Genomic DNA, 26,507 nt, shown 5'->3' with positions numbered 1-26,507 from the left:
GTCTCATGGCGCCCGACTAGAATGAAGCAACAATTTTCGGTTACTAATTTCTGGCCGATTTAGCGCATCTACACCAACGGATACATTTCTACTCGTAAACACAAGGTAAGAAAAAAGCGTGGAGATTATAGGGGCGGGGGGGATAAATGTTTTCATTTTCTTCAGGGAGAGCATTAGGGCGGTCTGCCGCAGTTGAGGCCCTCGAGGTCCCCAGTAGAGCTTTGAGAACGCCTGAGTGTAAAACGGGGTCTGCTGGTGTAAAATGGCGCCGCGGAGCAGGCAGGAGGAAGGGCAGCTAGGCCCAATTTAAAACGGCTAACACATTATGTTGGAGGCTGTTGCACCTGAAAGTTCAGCCTGGTTACATCGGTGACATGTCTTCATTCAATAACGTTGTCCTGCTCGACCATTCCAACTACCACTGTACGAATTAGAGACATTTAAGTCTATTTTGCAGGCTCGGCGAACAAGATACTGAGCTGACAACAATGCTAGTTGACAGCTACAAGCTAACGTTAGCTGTTCTTGTTCTTACCCAACGTTGGCAACATTTATGTGCAACTATGAGCAGCATGAGAAACCTTCAATACATACCCATGTTCACGTCATGGACTGAAAACAACGTAATAGTAGACTGACACCAAAATCACTAGCTAAATACTCACGCTGCTTTTGTAGACAGGGTTCGTACATCTTGTCAGTCTTTAAAGGCATTGAATAAGTTCATCTAAAATTGTTAATTGTTAAAATGAAAATAATATTTAAAATGTTGAGACATGAGTATTTAATTTACTTTCTTCTGATGTTGCAATTTAAGACTTAAACTTTTTTCATATAGGCTATAATTTGCAAACACTTGTGTTTGCAACATTTAAGCATGGACCTATTATAAGCATTTAAGTGGCACTTTTGTTGGTTGCTCTTGTCTTTAGTTTTGTATTTTGAATGATCTGAAATAAAATGAGTAAATACAAACATTTTTCAACATTTCAAGGAGATCCTCTTACTTATTCACTGGACCAAAGATGTCCTATTTTATGCAGAATTGAAACAAAAGTAATTGCCATTTTTCTCTACAGTTTTAGTTGATGTAAAATTGGTATTTCATTTTCTTAAGAATGCATTAAAAAAAGTCTTAAAAACCCTTAAACCTACCTTGTCTCAAGCTGTAGGAACCCTGCTAGAGAAGCTCCTGGAGCATTTAGTTCAAAGTATGAATCCTAAATATTCTTCAGTGCATTTATTAAATGATGAATAAGGAACTCAACATCCCTGGCTTAAATGAATGTAGGAAAACTACGGGCCGGTTTCACAGACATGGATTAAGCCTAGTTCTGGACTAAATTGTACTTTCAATGGACAATCTCCATTCAAAATTCCATTTAGTATAAGACTAGGCTTAATCCATGTCTGTGAAACCGGCCCTACATCTCCTAAGCATTTAAGTCTAGACATTTTAGTAAATTGTACATATTAACAAAAAATGAACACTCACAGTGGAGTAAATGTTCAAAGGTTCACTGAATGAAACATATCCTTATTATATCAGAACTTTTCAAGTGTTCTGGAGTGCATGTACTTTGTATGAATTCTCATTTAGTGAACATATTCTGCAGTATATTGCAGTTAGATATTTGAACAGAATTTATCTTTATTTTTTTTTGTACAGAGTTATGGATTCGGAGGAGAATGAGGTGGAGAGCAGTAGTGATGCGGGTCCCTCAGGGATGGAGGAGCCGTCCGAAAGTGGAATGGGTGTGGAGTCATCAGAGGCCATGTCTGCAGACAGTAGTGATGCTGCTGCCCCTCACGCACAGGCCCCAGAGTCTGACTGTCATGTGGGACAGAGTTCAGAGGGACTTGTGGTAAAACTTTTTTTTAATAAACAAAGAAAAACTAAAACTTTTATTTTAGGCATGTGGGGAAAATAGCCGTGTCCTGAAGGCACCAAAACTGCATATAACAGTTAGGCTTTTGTCATTCCTTGTCTTCATGTCCTTGCCCCTCCATGTCAAGGTGTTCATCCCAGAAACCAGCTCCAGTACCGACGTGAGAGTTTCATCAGTCCATCTCCCAGACTCCTCCTCAGTGGCCCAGTCCACCAGTGTGTCCAGTGTGTCCACAGTCACTCAGTCAGTGCTGGTGTCTGAGTCGGCCCAAGTGCTGGTCCACTCCAGTGCTGCGTCTGAGGGAGCCATGATGGTTTCTGACTCAACTGCTTCCACCTCGTCAGACCTCGGGTCTGCCATTGACAAGATAATAGAGTCCACAATCGGCCCCGACATCATGGGTATTTCCACTGATACTCCAATTTCTGTTACATCCTTGTTCAAACAGCGTTACTTTTATTAGTTAATAACAGATTGGCAGAGATGTGATCCTGTCTGTTCATCTTCTATTAGGCTGCATAGCTGTGACCAGTGCAGAAGATGGAGGTGCAGAAACAACCCAGTATCTGATATTACAAGGGCCAGATGATGGTGAGTGTACTATTGTTATCGCAAATTCATTAATTCTTCAGCCGATTTAAAAAAAAAAAAAAAAAAAATTATAGTCAAGAACATGTACTGAATACTGGGTGGGATGTTTCCCAGACAACATTTATTATAGAGCTGATACATGATGTAACCGTTCTCTGTCAACTTCTTATGAAGCATTTTGATTTATTCCTCTAACAATTTTACTTGTATTGAAGTAATTTAAAGTCCACTGGTAACACACACAGTATGAAAATCCCTTTAAATTAATTTTACCATCCATTTTTATATATTTGTCCGTTAAAGGTGCTCCTAGTAGCCTGGTAGCCCACATGTCATCTTCAGCCCTCTCTGGTCGTATAGCCATAGAAGCTCTAGCAGAGGGCCCCACGTCCACCTGTCGGGACCAGGGAGACATGCACGACGATCAGCCTGGCCACTCGGGTTACCCAGAGGACAGCAGTCAGCCTGACCAGCCGCAGCACTCCCACCCTTCTCAGTACATGGACTCCAGTGCAGACGGTCCTGACCAGACGGGGGAGTCTTTATCTTCCTATGTGGAGTGTTCAGGTGAGGAACCCGACCAGACACGCTCCCAGTCAGGTTTCCCTGACTACAGCGGGGACAACAGTGACCAGGACCTTCCTGGGTACGTGGAATGCAGCGGTGCCGACTCAAACCCCACCAGCCGAGGTCACTACGTGGTGGAGTGCAGCGCTCGCTATCTGCAGTGTGCGGTGGACGACGGAGAGCGACCGCATCATTCACGCAGTTACATTGACAGTAGCGCAGACCACCGGACCCAGATGAGTCGGCAGTATGGGGCAGGGTACGGAGGCGACTGTGTCGCAGCTGCTGACTCTGAGCAACCAGGTTGCTCTCAGTATCAATTGAGGGATGATGATGATGATGATGATGATGATGATGACGACGATGATGAAGATGACGAGCAGAACCAAGATCCAGATCAGCCGCAGCACTCCCAACAGCAGCCCCAGCACTCCTGTTACATGGAGAGCAGCAATGGCCCAGAGGCGTCACTCTATGCCGATGACAGCTCCTCATCAGATCACCCTCTGGCGGACACTGCATGTTCAGGAGGGCTTCCTGAAGCCTTTGAGAGCAGCGAGAGCCAGTCTGGGACTTACATCAGCAGCAGTGGGACATACACAGCCAACACAGAGCCTGAGCCGGCACAACAATGCTCACCCAGCCAAGAGCAGCCCCAAGGCTCCCAGGGGCCACAGGCTGAAGCTATGCAGGTCAGGGAGATGGAGATGGAGGCCTCAACAGTGGCAGGAGGCTGTGGAGACAGACCGCCAAACCTTGCTGAGTTGGAGGAGATGATGGAAGTAGTGATTGTACAGCAGTTCAAGTGTAAAATGTGTCCTTACAAGAGTGCCTCCAAAGACACACTCATAAAGCACATGAGAGACAAACACTTCAGACCTGCAGGTAAGGTGCCATAGTGTGGTTGGGGATGAATCACATAGACATTTAGTTGTAAGTTCTCAAATAATTCTTCTGTGTTTTCAGGGGACGTGCCAAAGAAGCGTAAGCGTGGACGGCCTCCTAAAAGCGAGACGTTGGCCCGTCGCCAAGCAGAAAGGGAGGAAGCTGAAGTGAAGAAGGCGGCACAGCAGAAGGCGGCAGAGCCCCAACAAGCAGCAGCAGCAGAAGAAGAGGAGGAGGATCTCGTGGATGCTGGTGCTATTGATGATGCTGAAGGTCAGGGAGACAGATTTTCACTAAGCTCCAGAGCAGGTTGTTGACTTGGTGAATCATTCAAAGAATAAAAATTGTATTCGCTTATTATTATTCTTCCTGCTCCCCTGTTCATCTCCAGAGGATAGTGACTACAACCCAGCAGCTGAGGATTGTAATGGAAGACCACCTGCTTTTATAAAGAAGCCTGCTCCTCCTATCTCTTCCTCCTCCCACGGGCGTCCCCGTCGCAAGGTTGGCCGTCCAAGGAAGTACAGCCTGTTAGATGAAGGCTACAACGGCAAAGGTCGGTTTTCATTAAAAAAAAACAGACTCTATGACGGCACAGGAGAAACTACACCACAAAGCTTACACTTGAGCTTGCTATGTTTACATTCCTCTTTTTCAAATGTTAATTACAGAAGCAGAAAGTATTTCGAACAAGCCCAGGGTTAGCGCTGATGCAAGTGCACCTGAAGAGGGGAGCTCATCTGGATTGAACAATGGTCCCGCTACGGTGGCCGATGGAGACACAGCTGAGGCAGTGATAAGCCAATCAGACTCTGAGAACAAAGACCCTTCATCCAACACACAGCCAGAAGAGGAGTTCTTCCACAGGAAACGAGGCCGACCTTCCAAGCGTTTTCTTCGTAAGAAATATAAGAAGTACATCAATCGAAAGTAAGTATCACATTATTCAATAAAGGTGTTAAAAACAGTATACAGCTTTAACAACAAGCAACCTAGCGTCTTCCTCTTCATTATCTTCCAGTCGATACTATAAATCTCTCAAACCTCTCCTGAGACCTCACAACTGCTGGATCTGTGGCTCACGCTTCCTTACTCAAGAAGATTTGCGCTTCCACGTGGACTCTCATGAAGGCAATGACCCAGAGATGTTCAAGTGTCTCCAGTGCAACTATCACTGCAAACGCTGGTCCTCACTCAAGGTCAGTTGCATCTTAAGCGGTCACCACATTCAGGCTGAGCTCAGATTACCAGTTCCCAATGCATGTTTGCACTGTGTCCTGTCCTTAAAGTCTTGCGGGCTGTTTTGCAGGAACACATGTTCAATCATGAAGGAAGGAAGCCGTTCAAGTGTGAAGAGTGTGATTACTCAAGTGTCTACAAGAAAGATGTCACCCGCCACTCAGCAGTCCACAACAAAGACAAGTAAGTTACTCATACAATAATGACATGCGAGACATACACAATAAATCATTACTCATACAGATCACGATTAGCAAGTATTTAAATGTACTTACAGATTTGTTTGTTCTTGCTTTGCACTCTACAGGAAAATAAAGACAGAGGTGGTAAGTCATTCCAGGTCTCCCATATTTGAAAGGGCGTTTATTGCTGACTATCATGCTTGTGGTATAGTAATTATAATATTATTATACAATCGGAATTTTGTAGGATAATTACTGCAGTTAAATTCTTTTTCGTCAACTTTATGGCTTTTGTGCTCATTTTTGCAGGCACCGACGGTTTCAGAGTTTCTCTGCCCTGTGTGTCACAGGGTTTATCCCTTGCAAAAGAGACTGACCCAGCACATGAAGACCCACAGTTCCGAGAAACCACACATGTGTGACAAGGTCAGATAACAAAGATTTGACAGTTTAAGAACTCTTATATTGAGAATATTATGAAATAAAATTGTGGTTGCCAATAATCACAAGTGACGCTTGTGACCATGACGCTTGTTATTCCTGTAAGATGCTTGTTTTATCGCTCTTCCTTCTTTGAATACATGATTTACCTGCATCAACAGTTTTGTAAGGTAGCAATGTTAGAAATACTTCTTTTTATTTACTAGTTCTCTACAATGCCCCTCTGTCTTTACAGTGTGGCAAATCCTTCAAGAAACGTTACACATTCAAAATGCACCTTCTGACCCACATCCAGAGTCTTGGTGACAGCAAGTCAGTATTAAAAACATTTATTCCACCTTTCCCCATTTATGTTATCAGTCTGTATATGAAAAACATGAATGCAACAGCATTGTGGATAAGCAATTTGCTAGAATATTCCTCAATTAATCAACATTGATCATTTTGTTTGATTTTAGTCATGATGGTATAATTTAAATAAATAACTGTTGCATTTGCATGTGCCAGGTTCAAGTGTGAATTTTGCGATTACACTTGTGACAACAAGAAGCTGCTGCTCAACCATCAGCTGTCCCACACCAACGACCGGCCCTTCAAGTGTGACTACTGTAAATACTCCACTTCTAAAGAGGAGTTCCTTGTCTCTCACCTGGCCATCAAACACACAGGTTAGTGTAGCAGTGACAGGCTTAGTTTCATTTATACTGAGCGTGTTTTTATCTTACTACGTTAATGCAATCCTGCCTTATTAACACTGCTAAACATGTGTGTCCTCTACAGGAGACAAGCCTTTCTCCTGTGATATGTGTCACTTCATGACCAAGCACAGGAAGAACTTGCGTCTACATGTGCAGTGTCGCCACACTGAGGCGTTTGAAGAGTGGTCTATGTCTCACCCTGAGGAGCCTGTAAGGAAGCGACGCCGACCCTTCTTCACCCTGCAACAGATAGAGGAGCTCAAACAACAACAAGAGGACTCACAGGGCATGCAAGACACTATTGTGAGTCTGCCAGAAATGTGCTGTTGTTTATTCTGTGCCCAATCTGGATAACATTTAAGTATCCACTAACATTTCACTTTCACCCTCCATTAGGTTGCAGTGAATTCTGCGACACTACAAGCCATGCAGGGTATTGAAAATGCCTCAGTGTCCCAGGACGCATTGGGAAACACCACCATCATCTATGAACAGGGTCAGACATCTTGCCATTTAAAATACATTTTTAGTATTTTTGATTAGGTGTTTCACCTTAAGGATGAATGCTGACCTTTGCTCTCTGTGTTCCTCAGCTGGATCCAGTGACCTATCTGCCCAGAATGCCCTTGATCTGCTGCTGAATATGAGCAATGCACGCGAATTGGTTGGAAACACTTTACAGGTTGGTACAATGGCTCATTAAAAAAAAATATATCCATTTACGTAAGCGTGCAACATGTGGAAAGTATTATTTCATATTGGAAATAAAAAACAAACAAAATGGGACTGTTTTTGCTTGTCAGGTGGCTGTTCTGAAGTCAGAAGGCAAAACCTTGGGAAAGGGCACGTGGAGTACGGTGACCTCAGCACCAGGTCAGGCCAATAAGGTGGTGACCTTCCATGTGTCTGAGAACGGTGAGACGGTGCTTCAAGAGGCCTATGAGACAGCCACCTCTGAAACAGGAGAACTCACCCAGATCGCCATCGAGGCCTACGAGGGCGGAGGGGAATTCAGTGTGGTGGAACAAGCTGCAGAAGACGATCATATCCCTGAATACAGGTAACGGAGTTTTCTCTCATTAGAACGGAAGTTGTAAAATTGGCAAACTCCATCACACAACTAGTTTAATTATAACAAGATTGAATGTACCTGTTGTTGATGTCTCAACTGTCTATGGTGCCATAAAACACTGTGTCATTGCAGTAATGGTGATAGCAGTCCTTCTCAGGCTGTAGAAGAGGAGAGCCTGAAAAGTGAAAAGTACTACCTTGCTTCTGCACTGCCCGATGGTGTTTTGGAACAAGTTGAGGTAACTGAAAGATATCAGTTTCTTTGGTATGTGACGATGTGTGTCTACCCTATCCCGCCTCTCTGACTGTGTCTTTTGTTTTTTCTCTCTCTCTCAGCTGAGTAGTGAAGCTCCAGCCTCTCCTTCTGACCTGGGCTCTCCCAGTCCTAGCACCAAGAAGTTTTCCTGTCGCATATGCTTTGAGTCTTTCCACGGACGCTCTGACATGGAGAACCACAAGAGGGCGCACGTGGATCCCAACACATTCAAGTGTCCCGACTGTGACTTGACCTCCAGCTCATGGCAGCAGGTCAAGGTGAGTCTCTATACATCGTGCAGCACTATTTTCCACAATAGTCCCAGGCTGCCACAAATCAATTGAATATTTTTCACTAGTGACAGTTTAAACGGTCATGAATATCTAACAGCTCATGACATACAGTATGTGTTGACAGAGTGAAAGACAACATAGAAGCTTTTCCCTCTCATATGCATATTTTCTTCTTTTTTAGGCTCACATGGAGCTGCATTCCAATCTGCGCCCTCACAAGTGTCCACATTGTAGTTTTGCCTCCAAAAACAAGAAAGACCTGCGCAGGCATGTGATGACACACACCAATGAGAAACCGTTTGCCTGCAAACTGTGTGGACAAAGGTGGGAACCAATTTTTTAATCAGAACTAAACTTTTATTTGGTGAACATTAGGATGTCTGATGTAACATTCCTGTATGCATTAGAATAGTAATATAAAAGCTGTCAATGTTGATGTTTTTTTTCTTTTTCTGCCTAATATCTCAGGTTTAACCGCAATGGCCATCTGAAGTTTCATATGGAGCGTCTTCACAGTCAGGATAATCCCGCTCGCAAGAGCCGTAACCCCACATCTCAGCAAACCATCATAGTCAACAGCGATGAGGAGGCCCTGGCCACACTACAGTGTAAGGACACAGCATAACACCAAACAAAACGTATAAAGATTAAAGATGAATTATTGACACAAGGTACTGGGGTTCAAAACCTGCTTATAGGATACAAAGAGCAGCAACATTCAGTGTGAAACCAAAACTCAGTGTATGCGTTTGTTTTTAACAGCTCTGCAGGGACATCAGACAGTGATCAATCCAGAGCGGTTGCAGGCTTTGGGACAGGAGCACATCATTGTATCACAAGAACAGGCATCAGATCAGGTACTAGTGTTCACTGGACATATTTGAATAATTTTCCCATTTTTATTTTTGCACAAAACATATATGCCATTCTGCATGCTATAACTAAATGTATGAATGTGTACATTATTCAGGAGGAGGGCACATACATCCAGCAGATAACCACCATTGATGGACAGACAGTTCAGCACCTGATGACGGGAGAAAACCAGGTGACTGAGGTAAGAGCCATACCACGTTATTTTCTAATGTACATGATGATAATGGAATTTCGGAAATGTATACTATACATACAGAGCCCTTATTACAGTACTTTGCTTTCGTCTCAACTCATTTGTCACTTGTCCTGTTTCAGGTTCAGTATATCATCTCACAGGATGGAGTGCAGCATTTGCTCCCTCAGGAGTATGTAGTGTTAGCTGATGGCAACCACATACAGGTCAGTGTAAAACCTCCATAAGAAGTCGTCCATAGCTGTTGGATGAACGCGGTGCTTAAAGGCGATAACGTTTTAGTCTTGTTCTAACTGCTCTCCTGTTCCTCAGATGCCAGATGGACAGATCATCCAGTATGAGCATGAAGGGGGCTTTCTTCAGGAGCAGCAGGTGATGAAGATATTAATGATGTAGAGAATTCCACAGAAAGATGTTAAAATGGTTACTGACAAAGTGGGGCAGATACCCTCAAAATGCTCTACAGTGAGTTGTTTTTCTTTTCTGAAAAATAATTGTTCCATGTTCTTTATGTGTTCAGATTGCTGTAAGCCATGACGGTCAGATCCAGTATCTACCAGTGAGCTCGGAGCAACAGATAGTGAATCCTGAAGATCTGGAGGCTGTTGCCCACTCTGCTGTCACAGGTTAGCTCCAGAACAGATGGCACTCCACTTTCCACCCGTCTCTATGTTTACACATTTCCTTTAAGCCGTTGACTGCCTTTTATTTTTTTTGTCAATCTTTCGCCATTATAGCAAGTTAATGCAGTTGACAACAGCAGCACTATTTAAAAATTCCTCCCTTATGGTGTATTTCAGGATGCTCCCATGCAGCTGCCAAACAACTTTTCACTCATGCTGTTTTAAAGGGAATTTGCTGGAGGTTGTTCTTTAGAACACAAGTGAAACACTTACAGCATGTCGATGCTCTCCTAAACACACCAATAAGTTGGCAACAGCAAGCTCTCTGCTAGCTTATTTTCCAACCTTAGTGAAATTTGAATGGAAACGTATTGCTTCATGAGATAATGAGCTAAAATATACTGCTACACCTGTGTGGTCCATTGGGTAACTAGTTCCTCATCTTATCTGTAATGAAAAAGTATAAGCTTGATTAAACAAAAATGAACTATGAAAACTGGCATTATCAAATGACACGTGTTGTTCTTATAGCCGTAGCAGATGCAGCCATGACGCAGACCCGGACCGTCTACACTGAGGCCACACCGGAACAGCTGGAGCAACTGCAGCAGCAAGGCATCCAATATGACGTCATTACCTTCACAGGCGAATAGAGGGCTTTTTAAATGTACCACGGTACAAACCTACACAAAGCAGGATCAACACAAACCACTATGAGCTGACAAGTACACTGACCTCAACCTATTTATGCATTCAGCAGCCTGTAAACTAAAGCATTGACTCCCCCATAGTGTCATCTGCCCATGGGGCCATTGCACTGTCAAATAAGATCAACAGCCTTTTGTAAATTCAAATTATTTCACCGATTGCTTCTAACTTAATCATAGAGGCTGTGCATTTATATGAGTTAATTTAAGCAAGGTAGGTTGGTACTGTCAAGCAAATTATTTGTCTTGACGTGCCTCAACTGCTTTCATTTGCAAGATAATGTTATCAAGGAAAATCAAATGGCTTATTATATTATGTTTTCGAAAATATGCAGAGCGTCTAAATGAGCGTTTTTGGATGGAGTGATATGAAAAGGGACTGTTTATTTTTGATCTGTAATAAGATATGTTAATTGTTAGAATTCCACAACATTGTGTTTACGGAAAATTGATATGTACATAGCTTTTGCATTTGTCTTCTGTCCAGTGATGGAGGATATGTGCTGATATGGTGAATATAAAGTGTTTAATAAGCTGAAAGCTGACACCAAATAAATCACTTTGTGTATACCTCTGTATATTCTTCAATGTGTCCATAAATGTGCAGTTTTTACAAGTATGGACTTTTTTCCTAAAGTTATTTGTATTTACTTTGAAATACTGTGGACTCAATGAAAACAGTCATTACGGAAGAATCACTGTTTGCAAAAGGCAAGGCAAGGCAAGTTTATTTATATAGCACAATTCAAACACAAGGCCACTCAAAGTGCTTTACAGGGGCAAGATTAAAATACATAAAACACATTAGAAGACATTTAAAAGCGAATGAAAAGAAGTATTAAATAAAAAGTACAGGTTAAAATGGAAACAGAAAAGTCTTCAGACTCGATTTAAAAGAACTGAGAGTTGCAGCAGACCTCAAGTTTTCTGGGAGTTTGTTCCAGATATTTGGTGCATAAAAACTAAAAGCTGCTTCTCCTCGTTTAGTCCTAACTCTTGGGACTGTAAGTAAACCTGTCCCAGATGACCTAAGGGCTCTGGACGGTTCATAACGTATCAGCAGATCAGTAATGTATTTTGGCGCTAAACCATTTAGTGCTTTATAAACCAACATCAGTATTTTGAAATCAATTCTTTGAGTGACAGGAAGCCAGTGTAAAGACCTCAGAACTGGGGTAATGTGATCCACTTTTTTGGTCCTAGTGAGGACTCGAGCAGCAGCGTTCTGAATTAGCTGAAGCTGTCTGATAGATTTTTTTGGAAGGCCTACAAGGACACTGTTACAGTAGTCAAGTCTACTAAAGATAAATGCATGGACAAGTTTTTCTAAATCTTGCTGAGACATAAGTCCTTTAATTCTTGATATGTTTTTAAGGTGGTAGTATGCTGATTTATTAATTGATTTAATGTGTTTCTTGAAATTCAAGTCGGAGTCTATGACAACACCAAGATTTCTGGCTTGGTGTGTGGTTTCTAGCATAACAGATGTAAGCTGTGCGCTGACTTTTAATTGTTCATCTTTGGCACCAAAGACAATTACTTCAGTTTTGTTGTTGTTTAATTGAAGGAAATTTTGGCACATCCAATCATTGATTTGTTCAATGCACTTACTCAGTCCTTGTATCGGACTGTAGTCTCCTGGTGATATGGTTATGTAAATTTGTGTGTCGTCTGCATAATTATGGTAGCATAATTTGTATTTATTCATAATCTGAGCTAGTGGGAGCATGTAGATGTTAAACAGAAGAGGCCCAAGAATGGAACCTTGGGGGACCCCGCATTCAATATGTGTCCGCTCAGATGTGAAATTGCCTATTGACACATAGTAGTCTCTGTCCTTTAAGTAGGATTCAAACCAGTTTAGTACAGTTCCAGAGAGTCCAACCCAGTTTGCTAGTCGATCTAGTAATATGCTGTGGTCAACTGTGTCAAAAGCGGCACTGAGATCCAGTAAAACTAAAACAGAACTTTTGCCACTGTCTGTGTTTAAGTGGATGTCATTGAGGACCTTAACCAGAGCAGTCTCAGTGCTGTGGTGTTGTCGAAATCCTGACTGGAAAACATCAAAGCAGTTGTTCATTGCTAAGTAGTTATTTAGCTGTTGATAAACAGCTTTTTCAATGATTTTGCTTAAAAATGGTAGGTTAGATATGGGCCTATAATTGTTCATGAGCGATGTATCTAGATTGTTCTTTTTTAGGAGTGGCTTGATGACTGCTGTTTTCAGGGCCTGTGGGAATACACCTGTCCGAAGGGACATGTTGACAATTTGTAGAACATCTGAGGCCATACAGCTAAAAACAGTTTTAAAGAAGCCTGTGGGCAGAATGTCAAGGCAACAGGAGGAGGAGTTCAGGTGTTGTATAATGTCCTCCAGGTTTTTGTGGTTTATCAGATAAAATTGTGTCATTGCATTTGTATTGATTTTAAGTGGGCATAGCGATGACACATATGTTGAACTTTGTATTGATGCAGTGACAGCTTGTCTAATTTTGTGAATTTTCTCAGTAAAGAAGGAGGCAAATTCATTGCAGGCCCTCGTGGAGAGATGTTCAGACGCTACTGGTTTGTTAATCTGTCGACAGTAGCAAACAGGGCACGTGCATTGTTGTTGTTTTTGGTGATGATGTCAGAAAAGAAAGACTGCCTTGCACTTTTCATGTCTGAGTTAAAAGTGCAAAGTTTCTCTTTGAAGATGTCATAATGAACCTGGAGATTTGTTTTTCGCCACCTGCGTTCCGCTTTACGGCACTCTCTTTTTTCTATTCTGACCTGCGGGGCATTTCTTCAAGGAGATCTTTTCTTACCAGAGACAACCTTCATCTTAGTGGGCGCAATAGCATCTATAACACTTGTAATTTTGCCATTAAAGTTGTCTAAAAGCTCATTAACTGAGTTACAGGGGAGGGGTGGTATTAAAGAAAATGCTTGAATAAATGTTTCACTGGTATTTTCTGTAATATACCGTTTTTTGATTACTTTTGATTCATCAGTTGTGTGCACAGACATTTTACTCTCAAAAAATAAACAGAAACTCAACTATATAGACATTGTTAGGCTGTATTTTGTGGTATTATATTGCATTTTAATTGTAATAGGCTAACGGCAATTCCAGTATGAGTAAAATGTTTTTGTTGCAAAAGAGTAGTGCAGGGAAGGGTGCAATGACAGGAACACTTGAGCAATGGTATATAACCCAATACAAACACACCCAAAACCACAAAGACAAAAGGAACTGTCAACAGTGTTATTGTATTAGGCCCTTCAGCTCCACCCTCTGTATATTTGCATTATAGTTAGTTTTTTTATTCGCACGCCATCATCATATCATGATACACTTTATGGCAATGCAGGATGCGTGAAGTGTGGAAACCCAAATAAAGCACTGAAAGCTTTTCGAAGGGGGTCCAATAGAACAGAGAACAAAACCAGACATTAAAACACAATTCACAATAGAGTCAATACAAACAAATACCACATATGATCCCAGTACAAGTACATTCCACAATGGACAATCAATAATTATATGTTAACAGCAGATTTGTCTTAAAGATGGAGATATAATTCAAAGGTTTCAAGCTTTCACCAAGCCTTTTCCAGATCTGTGGTCCCCTGCACACTAAACTCAAGCTTGTGCACTTGAACATACTTTTTTTTGGCCAATGATGAGATGTTTTTCCCTAGTGTCACAGGTGTGCTTGGGACAACAGTTAACATGTACTTAACACAATAAGTTAAAGAAATAAAATGTATCAGACAGAATTGTGCCTCAACAAAGGGCATAAATAGCTTGCTGCCACATGAGGGAAACATCTGTCCGTGCCCTCCAGCTGATGAACTGACAAGTTCCTCCTTTCTCTGGCAAGGAGGGGCCTCAAATCCTGCTGAAAGAGTGGAAAACTGTCCGAAACCACTGAGCCTCGGTGAGAAGGACAGCGAAGATGAAGTTTTCAATTATCTTGTTTCTTTTAATAGGTATGGTAAAAAAAAGAAGTGAAATTTAAACAAATGTGTGTTCTCAGGTGTGTGTGATGACTTCTTAATAAAAACTTTGTTTGTTTTCCAGATATCCCTCATCTTAAGGGGCAGCAGAGGATCGAAGAGTTTGAACACATTCAGCTAAGACTCGTCTTCCCTTCGTTTTACAATAATTACAACAAGTCCTGCTGTAAACTGTATCCGGGAGGATGCTACATGCTGCTTGACAGTGCAGGATATACCTGTGATTCACTGAAAGGACGAGTTACCAAAACTGAGAATGACGGCTGGATAGAATTTAAAATATCTAATGTGCAGTTTAGGGACGGAGGCTATTACAGATGTTTTGTACAGGGAACTCAAAACCACATCTACAGTGATTACTATGTTGAGGTGTCTGGTAAGCCGTCTTATAATCTTCATGTAAAGTAATGTTATAAATGTCTATTTGTAACAGTGTCTAGTTTGTACAACAGTGCTAGGGCAGAAAATGCATTATTATAGCCCCTCAACATGAATGCTAACATGCCAAATAATATTTTTGTGTAGTTTTTCCCTCATAAAGTAGTAAAACAAATGTGAAGGTTCATTCTAGCCATAAACCTGGGGAGCTTATGTGCCATTTTTACATTTTGCAGAGGCTTCAGGTCACCATAGACAGTCTCAGCCATTGACAACGACTATCAAAGCCCCGCACATCTCCTCAACACCTCCAGACTCCCCTGAGCCTGCGGTGGCACAGGACCACAGTGATATGCCCAGGTATTTACTCTGCAGGTTTCTCATGCTTTGTAGCTGACTGGCCGAACAGTGCAGTCAGATTGAAACAATATATTGTAGGTTAAATGTGAATGCAGTGTATTTCACTTATTTCCTTTCCAGAGTTCCCTGGAGTTTTGGCCTGTCACACGCTGTTATTGTGACCATTACAGGGATGCTTTTGATTACTTCCGTTATCAGTGTGGTTTGCTGCACAGTCAAGGCAAAACGTAAGCAGTCGGGTAAGCGGTTTCCTTACAATGATGATCCCAGAGTGTCTACAAATGTTCCTGGAAAAACAATCTTGTGCATTTGTTTTAGGATGGGTAATATAACCAAACTGATGTGTTTTTTTCTTTGTAGACAAATATGGAGAAACTCTGTGTGAGTCACTGAAACAAGAGGCCCCAGTAAGTGCTAAACAGGGAACATGGAGCCTCTGTGATTCATTGTCACACGTTATTCACAGCACATTGCGTGTTTTTGTTTCAAACTTCCTCTGTGTGTATCTTCTCCAGGAAACGAGCGGCATAGTCTACACAACCGTGGACTTCAGAGCGCGACAGAAACCCACAGAGGTGTATGCAAACCTAAGGGAAGCCAAAGCACCTGACATGAGCTACAGGCCAGAGCTTGATGGGATGGTGGAGTACTCCACACTGGCAATCAACCTGTATGATTAGTGTCCGATTCTAATGGAACACATTTGTCTTATTGCTACACCACTGTGTTTCTAAAGGAAAATACATTGATTTTACTCATAAATGTCAGTTTACCAGTCATGGTAAGGACGACTCAGCCTGCATGGAGATTGAAATACATTTAGCCTACCAGGCAGGGAGGATCTGACAGAAATATGCATTTTGTTTCATTATGAGATCCGGCATTTATTTTTATTTTTATGAGTTTTGACCTTTGACTCTGCTTTGATTTTAGGTAATGTTTTGTCTGTTGTGATTTCCCCATCTCCAAGGAAGTCCAGTATTAAATCATCAAACTTTCCTTTTATGTTTATATAGAGTGTTATCTGTGATACTTACAAGACATACAAATGAAATGATAATGCCATTAAAGCAGTGTTAATTTTGGCAGCAAATTCTGATTTAGTCTTAGTCTTTTGAATATCACACCATTTAGTCTTAGTCCTATTCTAGTCATCTAAAATATTTTAGTCTTAGTCTAGTCTAGTCTACTAAATATAAGCAGATTTTAGTTTGACTAAATCTACAGCGGACTTCGTCGACTAAGTGTTTTTCTTAATTGAATGGTATTAAGGTTTGAATATGCAATACAGCCACAGATTTAATGGTTGTAATACAAAACATGTATTCTATTTCATTAGTAATAATCTCACATAAAATCAGTGTACCTGACTGGATAGGGAGGAGGGGGGGCTTTAAGAGCCTGTGCCCGGGGGCCCATTATCTCATGATCTGTCTATGAACCAACTGGATTCCACAATCTTTTTTCTTTTTGCGGGGAGCATGCACAAGCATTATTTATAAAATAAAGAAAATATTTTAAAAAAGTGGGGGGCCCCACACTAGGTCTTGAAACGGGCCCCGAGATCGCTAAGGCCGCCTCTGGGCAGCAGCACGCAGTTGAGGTGCTGATAAATTTGAGCAACTGCGCCTTCCTTTTAAGCAACACTGCTGCCGCTGTGTGTGTTCGGACTTCTTTTGCATCAAAGCCTTTAAGATAATACAATTAGAGGTTTTAATTGAACGCTGTCCATGCGTCGGAGTTGATTGTAACTTAAAAACAGAAACTAACGGACGGAGGCGGCAGTTTCACATGGCTCTGTGTACTCAAACTCGAGACAGAGCCTACTACAAACAGATCGCGGAACGCTCCGTTCCCCTAGACATCGTTAACGGGCAGGATATCCCTGACTATAATTTTTGTCCATCATACCGCAGAGTTTTTCAGCACAGCGGCTCACTCCACCCGCTCACACCTGCGCGGTCTCCCGTCGATTTTCACCGACACAGGGTTGAATTCGCTGCTTTGCACTGATTGGATTTCTTCCCAACTTGTCCCACAAAAAGAGTAGTTCTGATTGGATCTCTTCTCCATTCGTCCCGCCCTAACAGTTTCGTCTAGTTCCTATTCGTAGACTATAGTGTCAGTTAAATTAGTCTCAGTCTTCGTAATCACATCTGCCTTTTTATTTAGTTTTTATTTAGTTTACGTCCGTGAAAAAGGTTCGTAGACGAATATTTTTCGTCATAGTCTTAGTCTACGAAATTAACACTGCATTAAAGAAATTAACCCTGTATTGAAAATGCTCCTAAACTGTTAAAATGAAGACCCCACACCGGCACAATCCCTTCCTTTTGTTTCAGTGTGGTCCTCTACAACTCTATGGACCTATTTACAGTATAGGTTTATATAGCAGCAGTTCAGTTGTCAGATCATGTCATTAGGTTATCTTGTGTTATTTTCAATGTGTGTCCTTATCGGTTTCTTCTCGATTACAACCTCAGAGGCAACCTGGCTCTCTGCTGTCTGAGAGTTGCTCGATAGTCTATTCTTGGCCCGTTCTTCCTTTACACAAGAAAAGCTGGTGGCAATCCTCTTTGTATGCGCTATAAAAGGTCAAGTTTCTTTTGAGAGCAGCGGAATGAATAGACTGGTTACATCCTTTTTGGGTGTAACATTGTACCACAAAATTCAAGACGTTCCAGTTGTTCTGATATTTGATCACCGCAGGCAGACATGACAAATAAGACAAAAAACTGGATTATTTGTGATGCTTTAATATATTTATTCAAAGATTCTCAGATTTGCGCAATTTGTCTTGTTCTTGGTCTTTAATCAGAAGAAATCCCTAAATGGAAGTTCTCATTCATAGACTATCCATCAGTTGTCTCATTTGATTACACAGACTTGGCCAGACCAATGTACTGAGACTGGGAATCAAAGATGGAGTAGTACTCCCTGATGAAGACATCTCCCAGGATCCAAAGCTGGGAAGTGCCACCCTGGCCAAAGCCAGTGTAGCAACCGTAATTGCTCTGTGGACAGACAAAATAATTTAAAATACATTACTTCAGCCAACATGTTCATTGTGGTGTGGAAAACTCTTCTGCAGTGGGTGGTAGGGGGCTAACTGACCTGACGGACGTAGGCAGAGGCAGGGATGGTGAAGACGTGTCCACTGAGAGTGAAGGTGATCTCAGGCATGTTCTGGATGTTCTGGCAGTTCACTGTACCCTGTGAGAGGAACATCACACACACAGTTGATGCGTGGAGCGGCAGGAGTTGTATTTATTAGTATTTTACTGGTTTTCCAACTAAAGAAAGTAACCAGGTCCGCCTTTGAAATTTTTATTTGAGGGTTTTGACGTCAGAGTATTAAATGTCTGTTTACTCTGGGTTTCAGAATATGGGAAAATGTACTCCAAATGGTTTGTTATGGTATGACTCACCTCTCCATACTGGTTGGTTGTGGCTCCAACCCAGGAATTCATATTGCTGATGTCAGTGTTTGGGCCAACGATCATGGAGGTACCAGTGTCAATGATGGCCTGGCAGCCACCAGAGCAGGCGACGGTCTGTCCATTGACGGTAACACTGTGAGAAGGAACAGCAGAACATGGTTTACATTAAAGAAGCTAGGAGGCTTTGTGCAAACCTGCTTTCATAGTTGTTTTCTTTGTACCTGTCCATTTTGATCTGCCAGTAGGTGGCAGAGGTCAGAGGGATCCAGGAAATTTGTCCAGTGTAGTGGCTGCTGTCCACACCACCAAAGACCACCTCACTGCCCTGCTCACTCTTGCTAAGGGAGTAAAGAACAACAAGTGTGAATTTAATGTCACAGGAAATGACACACATGCCCTCAAACCAACAGATCTCCATCCTGTTTCAGTACCTGCTCAGGTAGACAGAGAACATTGCCTGGGAAACCAGGTTCTGCTTGACCATGTTGTCAAAGACAGGCACAACGTTGTCAGCGGCCAGGCTCTGGAAGGCAAGTCCCAGGATGCCATCAGCCTTCATGTTAGCCATGAAGGGAGCCTCTGTCTGGCTAATACCAAACACCTGGTTGGGCACAGAGATGCCGCCCACCTAGACACACAAGACAGCTGTCAGTCACAGTTCAACAGACTCCCAGTTGACTCCTGAGCATGCTTGTTTGAAAACTAAATAGACTATGACATTTTGTTCCAGGGGTTTTGGTTACCTCAACAGTGTCGCTGGCCAGATATCCGGTCATGCTGCCGGTGCCGTACTGGATGGACAGAGGCTGGTTGCCCCACTTGAAGGTGGAGGACTGCCCTGCATTGAATTTCTTGTGGTTATCTGCAAAAGAAGGGTATCTTTTTCAAATGTGCATTTTAGGAATACCAAGAAACATTGTTACACTCACTGTTATACCACAGCTTGCACTCTTATTGTTATTTAACAAGTATTTAAATCTAAAAATGTATTTACTACGTGCAATTGATAAGAAACATTTTAATAAAATACTACATAAGTAAAATGACTGAAATCAAACTTTTAATTACGTTGAAGAAGTAAAGACCAAACTTTACTTTAGTATCAAACCTAAAAGTGCTTACTTCAGAATGGCTCATTATTGCACGGCTAGGCTATTATTACTATACTAAACATTTCAATGTTGCAGCTAGCCAGCTAGTTTAATCTATGCATTATATTTAATCTATGCATTGCTATTCATAAGCTGATTTTATGTTTTGTATGTAAAAAGTAGTTTCAAAACACTAAATGTATCCTTGCATACAGTACTTTAATAAATATTAATTCCTTTACACCACTTTGTACAAAGGTTTGAACCCCCAGAGTACTCTGGGAATGCTGGTTTTGCAGTAACAGTGCATAGTGTCTAGTGTCTAGAGTAATACTCACTGCAGGCCAGGCTGGAGCAGTAGGTTGAAGGAACCCACAGGTTGGATGAGCCGGTATCAAAGATGACGCTGAAGGACTGAGGAGGGGTGCCAATGGAGATCACACCATAGTAGGACAACTAGAGAGACACACAAAGACAAATGAAGGGAGGAATATTAACATGAGATTGACTCGTATGTATCTTAAAATATGTGGCTCCCTGTGGATTAAGATGTCCTTGAACCAGAGGATACACAAGGCAAGCAATAAGATAAACCAAGTCTAAATCTGTTCCGTTCTGGCCTCACGTCAGCATCGTTGGTCATGGGCTCAGAGCCAGACTGGTAGAACTTGCCCATTGGGTTGTATGGGTGTTGTTTCCTGACCTCGTCCCATTTTCCCTGCTCATGAAGTGCTTCCCTGGCAGTCTTTCCCTTGATCAGGGGAATCCTACACAGAAAGAAAAGGGTGAATAAAGAATCAGCAAACTATACAGATGTCCAGCATTTTATATCTGGAGAAATCAGGAGGTAAGCTCTGAACTGAAATGTATGCAGTTTCGAATGGTGTGACAACTCGAAGTGAGATGGCCTTTAGAATTTTCCTCAGGGATGTGAGAGGGCGAGGTCTTCTTTCAGCAAGTCAGCGTATTCAGGTGGAGGAAAAGGTGGCTCTTCAAGCAGCCCGTTCAGACTTACTTGTGGAAGCATTCAGCGAAAGCCACAAGGGCCAGGACGACGACGAGCCACTTCATCATGTTGCTTACTTTACCGTTAGACTCAGAGGAGTGAAGGTACTGCTGCAGAGTCCGGCCCTTATATACAGTATGTCAAGGTTGTGTCTCCGAAATGTCCTTCCACATGACTTCATATCATGTAACAGCTGGAGATAAGAAATATGCATTATGGTGATGAATGGCTTCTTATCAGGGAGCAAATATAAAAACATGCCAATCATCAAATGTCAGGAATTATATAGAAAAGAATTACAGCGTCAATTTACTGTAAAACAAAGTACGTTTGATAAAGTGGAATACATTTGTTTGTGCATTTATATATTGTTTGTACAGGTTATTGTTTATTGTTGTAAAAATAACCTTGATTAAGAGAAACTTAATGCTTGATGTTGTGTCACAGCCACTCATTCAATGCTTTGCGTTGTAGTGTTTCAACTACTTTACTGAAGTGAAATCCTTCATGTGAATAATGTAGTATAAACATTGTTGCTTTATATCCCTTAACCCAAATTTAGAAAACAGTACAGGAAATAAGTCCTTTAAAATCACATGGCAGATAATTGAATTTTTATCATGAAAAGGGACCATTTGAATATGTTGTAGAGCAAGGTAAGCATTTAGGATACGGTGCCCACTGAATGTGTTGATATTCAGATCAGGGGTTCGTCGTCCAGAGCTTCTATTTAATGTTGATATGAAAACTTTCCATGGGTTTCCAAGGGTGTGAACCTAGATTACAGGCTAATCTGATAACAATGTATTGAAAGAAACAAAGGTAATTGGCTTGGTGCAGTTTCAAAAGCTTGCTCAAAAGCTAGTACATGCTGTAGTTTGACTATGAATTGAAAGTTCATTATACATATTTTATTTTATTAATTATTATTCAGAATTCCTTCCAGAACCTTGAGTTGCATGTAGTCTGTGCAAAACCCACGCTTTTTTGCAGTGAATGTATTACATAAAAAGTAACCTTCTTCAAACATCAGTGGTGGAAAAAGTATTAAGATTTCTTACTTTTAAACCTGAAAGAAGCAATACCGACATTAAAAGCAAAAGTAATGCATACAAAATTTGATGGTTAATACGTATTAGCAGTACAATAGTCTAAAAATGTATAGTAATACATAGTAAATGTACTTTTTATGAGGCATGGCCCCTGTCTCTGTTATATGTATTGTAGCCTATTCTTTGATTATCATTATTAGTTATTGAATAATGTTTATTCAGCTATTTATGATCTTGATCGGAAAAGCAATCTGTAACCACAGTTGATAATGTAATTAGGATAAATGTAAAACGTTTCCATCATAAATGAATTGCCCTTTAATTGACCTCAGTGTTAGAAAAATGTTTGGCACACAGTTAGTAAGTTATGTCTCAAAGCCATGACTTTGCTCATGAGAGACTTTGAATATAACCTTCATCATAATCGGACTGTGATTAAAACCGCTTGACACTTCCATCCCATGGCACACATTATGTTTAATCAAGCAACATAAACTGCAATGTTATATTATACTTTTATTGACAATTATATTTAAACATTTGTCTTGATAAATTAACATAAATTGAGCACAAAAACAAAACAGCAAATGTGTTGGTTATTCACAAACAGCCTCCTTGGTTTTATTGAATGAAAAGTCTAACGTACTGCAGCTCAGGTTACACTGTCTTGACATTTATTTGTTTCTGTCCTTGCTGTGTGGATTAATAGCATCCAAACTGTATTACAGTGCATAGAGTACACAAATGAAGAATACAGTCAGTGAAAGTAACATGTGTGTTTCTGATCCACAGCCTGTCCACGTCTTCACTCTGAAACGTGGTTCCTGCTGTGCTCTTCTTCATCTTAATGTTTGGGCGTCTGTTAATAGTCTAAGTTTTTGAAGTCGTCAGTACATCTGTACTTGCTTTCGGTGTACCTGGTGCACAGCAAGTGGGGGAGGCAGGGGCAGGTGTGATGTTGCCTTTTACCTGGATAGGGAACCTGAAAAGGAAGGAAGAGGGGGAAGAGGGGGAAGGGGGAAAGGGGGGATAATCGGATGGTTTAAATCCTTCAACAGCTGACAAGTGGAGCTGCAGGTCTTAAAAGTCTGAATTCAGAAAATGGATGTGGTGTTAGCAGAATGTATTGTTGCCATCTCCAGACGATCACAGTGATTCATGGCACTGATTGCCCAGATCACTGTTGAGGAGATCAATAGCCTTTGCAGTTATCAGCAGCTTTCAGCCAACCAGTCAGCACTTGATATAATCTGAATGTCCACTAACGCAAGTGTGAGCAAGAGTCACAAGAGTATGACTGTGTGTGTGTGTGTGTGTGTTTGTGTGTGTGTGTGTCTGTGTCTGTGTGTGTGTCTCGAGTGTGTGTTGAATAACAGGGCGTGATGTAAGTAGATTAGTGATATCACATTCCTGCGCACCTTGTGGCTATAGGGGTGGCATTCATGCCCTTCCATGCCTCTTGGGACGCACATCCTCAGACCCCTCAGCCATAGACTGACGGCACAGCAAGAACCCAAACCACACTGCACGTCTCTATCACAGGCCTGCAGGAGAGATAGAGAGACAAAGTGGTGGAGGGGCACGCAGACAGAAAATAAAAGATTGGCAGAGTGACAGACGAGTTCTTTTGTTGCCAGTGAATCAGCTTTATTTTTATTTTTTTATTTTCTTTAACCTTTATTTATACAGGTATATCCCATTGAGACCGAAGACTCTTTTGCGAGGGAGACCTGTTTTCCTTCCCCACGTTACCATTCACACACACATTCATACACCGATAGCAGGCTAACTATCGCCATTCACACGAATTATGCTAATAGATAATAGAGATACCATTTTATGTTTGAATCTATTTGATATGTACTTGTTTTAATAGAGATGTCCTCTTATGTAAGCGGTGCCCGTCATTTCCCTAACTCATTTACAAATGTATATCAATCAGAGGACGATGATAATTTCCCTTTAATCTTTCCAGTTGACTTGAAGCGGGGGAGGATGTGGTCTCCTGTCAGTCATGGCTAATCAAATTTTGCAACATTATCCAGACAAAGTGAACTCTGCTGTTTGCATATATAGTGTTTTATATATTTAAAGCTTGAGAAGCTTATGAGAAAATCAAAAATCTAAAGCCAAGGTCTAGGGTTCAAAATACGCACAGAGGTTTGAATGCAAGTACAGCACACTTTTCCAATGCACAAATGACAATGACAGAATAAGTGTTGAAATGAGTTAATTGGATAAAATCAAGCAAAAATGCCAAACATTTGCTAGCTTCTGATTCTCAAATCGAGGACTTTGAAATCATTTTGGTGTTTTTCATTCAAAAACAAGCAATCTGAAGACGACACCTAGGGCTCAGGAGCCTTGTGATGGGCATTTCTTGTTAACATGTTACAGACTAGAAAATGTATTGGGTAATCAAATAAAAAATACACAAAAATTTAAAAAGTGATTAAAAAAATTGCCCTAGTTAGGCAGTAACTTTATTTCAAGAACATAATCCCATAGTATTAATAAGTTATTTAAAGTATTTATACACTATAAAAACTGATCAAACATAAGTGTTTTAAACTGATAAAATGACAAGACGAAAATGACTTAAAAATCTCACTCACCCCTGTAATGACGGCTCCTCTGGAGCAGCTCAGAGACACCATGAGGAAGGACAGCAGCACCGCCCTGTAGCTCATGGCAGCAACAGGAGAAATGGACTCTCTAACACCCTCAATGCTGGACCACGGCTGCTAACACTCTCTCCTCCAACTGGATCCCCGGCTCTCCAGTCAGTGATGAAGGTTCCCAGAACTCCTCAGGGGGGGGGGGGGGGGGGGGCGCACCCTCCCTCTCTTTATCCACCTCCGACCCCCATCCTCCCTCCCTCCCTCCCCATGTGTGAGATCTCCCCACGCCCCACTCTGCCTGTCTCCTCAGAGGCTTCGTCATCTTACTCATCTGGCTGTGGGCTGAAGGAGGCTCATAGAAGTCCCTTCTACTTGTGGATCTTTAGGGTTTCACCATACATCTGCTCAAGCCTGACATAGTTTCCATGACTCAAATGATAACAAGGTAACACACAAAATATGGAAAAGTATTCAGCAGTTGATGACGTTCATGTGAACTACTGTAAAATAAATCAGAAACCTCCTTGTGAGAAAAAGGGGCATAGGGGCCATGAGAGCCTGGGTTATTTGTCAGTCTGAGGCAGCCAGGACAAATCAGTATCAGAGCCATATAATGAGTTTACTGGAATTACCGCAGGCTAACTCACCGACTGCATTGATAGGCTGCAAAGCGATACTCCTTATTTTATTATGGATATGTGTGCCATTATGCCACTGTGACAGCCGTCATCAGCTTAAGCTGCACATCACCAGTTGATCCACACAGAGAGAATAAGGCACATAGGTTAAAAAAGGTGATGGGCTTTGTCACATACTCTGTAATGTATGATGATGTGATGTAAATTATCTTAAGAAGGCCCATTAATTTGTTGTATATTTAAAAATATCAATTTTGACAGTTAATGGTGAGTCAGCGACTCAGCAGAACGCTTGTTGTCAAAATAAATCTTTATCAAAATCAGTGAATATCTCCTAATAATACCTGTTCTGTACTGGGTGCACGCTCACAAAAAGCTGGTGTTAATACACAGCCTAGGCTCTGTAAAGGGGCATGTTGCTGGTGGGCCTCCATACTCTTTGTTTACATACTGGTTTACAGAGCCGAGCTGTGTATTGGAACCAGATTTCTTTTCAGCACACATACCGAACAGACAGGTAGAGGATCGTGAGGAGATATTTACTGATTTTGACAGAAAGTGATTTTGACAACAAGAGCTCTCCAGATTCGCTGACTCCACCTTTAAATGTATCAATTCTGCAGATAGACGTTTTTTTTCAGCCAAAGAATAACTTCAGATCTACCATTATGCTTCTTTAAATTAGCATGTGCTTTATTTAAAAAAAAAAAAAAACGACAATAAAAGTTTGGAACCATACATAACATAAAAGTTTGCTCACATAGCTTATGCCAAATAATGAAAATAAAAGTGAAATCCCTTAATTATATTGACCATTATAATGGTATATGGCAGGTTGATGATACACTGTCTGTAAGTCAGATCTCTATTTTGGGTTAAGCTCATTTGGAGATTTACTGCATTGGTTGTAAAGTGGCAGTATGCAACAAATAAAGGGTTGTAGTCTATATGCCAAAGTGTGATACTCAATCATGCATGCGTGACTAGGGAAGAAGATATCACGTGTGTGTGGACCCTGTACATTTTCTGCTTGCATAAACTTGTGCTTACAGGCTTTGTGTGTTCCTCGGAGAGTGATGGGCAGCAGGTTGTCAGCAGAAGCGTCCCGGCGCTGATTTAGGCTGCGAGAAGAGAAATATGAGTGTGTATAGTATATAGTTTATTTTAATGGCGAAAGGAGGAGAGGTAGCGATAGAAGAATTAGAGGAGGAGAGAGGGATCATATCCCATGGGAACGCAGCAGGACATTATCCGTGCTGCTGTGCCTGCAGGTGATGGATTCCTCCAATGCAGGGGCCACATAATTACACTCAGCCATTCCTGCCCCGTCAGCAGGAGCACTGAAGCCTCACCTTCTTTGGACAGGCAGCACAAATAATGCAGAGGGGTGAGCCCATCAGGCTGTGGC

General features: G+C 41.5%; 4 protein-coding genes across 6 annotated transcripts; 2 read left to right on the top strand and 2 right to left on the bottom strand.

The window, feature by feature from the left end:
• The first annotated feature begins 4 nt into the window (after window positions 1-4).
• LOC307253273 (zinc finger protein 335-like) lies at window positions 5-11,099 on the top strand. 2 transcript variants are annotated; one of them, XM_080031248.1, is made up of 28 exons: window positions 5-105; window positions 1,670-1,865; window positions 2,017-2,290; window positions 2,403-2,480; window positions 2,784-3,932; window positions 4,014-4,205; window positions 4,324-4,488; window positions 4,604-4,862; window positions 4,954-5,131; window positions 5,242-5,354; window positions 5,479-5,497; window positions 5,663-5,779; window positions 6,030-6,106; window positions 6,302-6,462; window positions 6,575-6,795; window positions 6,889-6,988; window positions 7,086-7,174; window positions 7,296-7,552; window positions 7,697-7,802; window positions 7,900-8,097; window positions 8,294-8,436; window positions 8,581-8,720; window positions 8,875-8,969; window positions 9,083-9,169; window positions 9,304-9,387; window positions 9,494-9,553; window positions 9,702-9,807; window positions 10,336-11,099. In XM_080031248.1, exons 2-28 carry the CDS (start codon window positions 1,674-1,676, stop codon window positions 10,455-10,457), a joined length of 4,782 nt encoding a protein of 1,593 aa, XP_079887374.1. In that variant the 5' UTR covers window positions 5-105; window positions 1,670-1,673; the 3' UTR covers window positions 10,458-11,099. The 2 variants fall into 2 exon arrangements, with proteins under 2 accessions (XP_079887374.1, XP_079887375.1); XM_080031249.1 differs by lacking the exon at window positions 5-105 and adding an exon at window positions 303-423.
• Window positions 11,100-14,405: 3,306 nt separating this feature from the next.
• Window positions 14,406-16,256, top strand: LOC307252782 (uncharacterized protein). 2 transcript variants are annotated; one of them, XM_080030568.1, is made up of 6 exons: window positions 14,406-14,486; window positions 14,578-14,889; window positions 15,128-15,251; window positions 15,372-15,478; window positions 15,612-15,658; window positions 15,767-16,256. In XM_080030568.1, the coding sequence occupies exons 1-6, from the start codon at window positions 14,453-14,455 to the stop codon at window positions 15,929-15,931; spliced, it is 789 nt and encodes a 262-aa protein (XP_079886694.1). In that variant the 5' UTR covers window positions 14,406-14,452; the 3' UTR covers window positions 15,932-16,256. The 2 variants fall into 2 exon arrangements, with proteins under 2 accessions (XP_079886694.1, XP_079886693.1); XM_080030567.1 differs by having other exon boundaries at window positions 15,372-15,490.
• Window positions 16,257-18,127: 1,871 nt separating this feature from the next.
• On the bottom strand, window positions 18,128-20,856 carry LOC307252765 (pepsin A-like; the record flags this gene model as incomplete). The annotated part of the gene is made up of 9 exons (XM_080030542.1): window positions 18,128-18,265; window positions 18,366-18,464; window positions 18,680-18,824; window positions 18,913-19,029; window positions 19,123-19,319; window positions 19,435-19,553; window positions 20,121-20,238; window positions 20,408-20,549; window positions 20,798-20,856. The coding sequence occupies 9 exons, from the start codon at window positions 20,854-20,856 to the stop codon at window positions 18,128-18,130; spliced, it is 1,134 nt and encodes a 377-aa protein (XP_079886668.1).
• A 1,839-nt stretch (window positions 20,857-22,695) lies between these two features.
• Window positions 22,696-24,530, bottom strand: prok1 (prokineticin 1; the record flags this gene model as incomplete). The annotated part of the gene is made up of 3 exons (XM_080031865.1): window positions 22,696-22,822; window positions 23,259-23,384; window positions 24,456-24,530. The coding sequence occupies 3 exons, from the start codon at window positions 24,528-24,530 to the stop codon at window positions 22,703-22,705; spliced, it is 321 nt and encodes a 106-aa protein (XP_079887991.1). The 3' UTR covers window positions 22,696-22,702.
• Window positions 24,531-26,507: the final 1,977 nt, after the last annotated feature.

The sequence above is a fragment of the Ammodytes marinus genome (genome assembly GCF_949987685.1).
Source record: "Ammodytes marinus genome assembly, chromosome: 7".
NCBI lineage: Eukaryota > Metazoa > Chordata > Actinopteri > Uranoscopiformes > Ammodytidae > Ammodytes > Ammodytes marinus.
Note: the sequence above shows the minus strand (reverse complement) of the source record. Positions and strands in the feature narration are given on the sequence as shown.

Bases quoted from the DNA above. Each gene is read 5' to 3' on its own strand.
- LOC307252782 (XM_080030567.1), top strand. From the start codon at position 14,453: ATGAAGTTTTCAATTATCTTGTTTCTTTTAATAG. The intron at 14,890-15,127 runs GTAAGCCGTCTT...TACATTTTGCAG, and splicing joins TTACTATGTTGAGGTGTCTG to AGGCTTCAGGTCACCATAGA. The intron at 15,659-15,766 runs GTAAGTGCTAAA...TATCTTCTCCAG, and splicing joins CACTGAAACAAGAGGCCCCA to GAAACGAGCGGCATAGTCTA.
- LOC307253273 (XM_080031248.1), top strand. From the start codon at position 1,674: ATGGATTCGGAGGAGAATGAGGTGGAGAGCAGTAGTGATGCGGGTCCC. The intron at 6,989-7,085 runs GTCAGACATCTT...TGTGTTCCTCAG, and splicing joins CACCATCATCTATGAACAGG to CTGGATCCAGTGACCTATCT. The intron at 8,721-8,874 runs GTAAGGACACAG...TGTTTTTAACAG, and splicing joins GGCCCTGGCCACACTACAGT to CTCTGCAGGGACATCAGACA.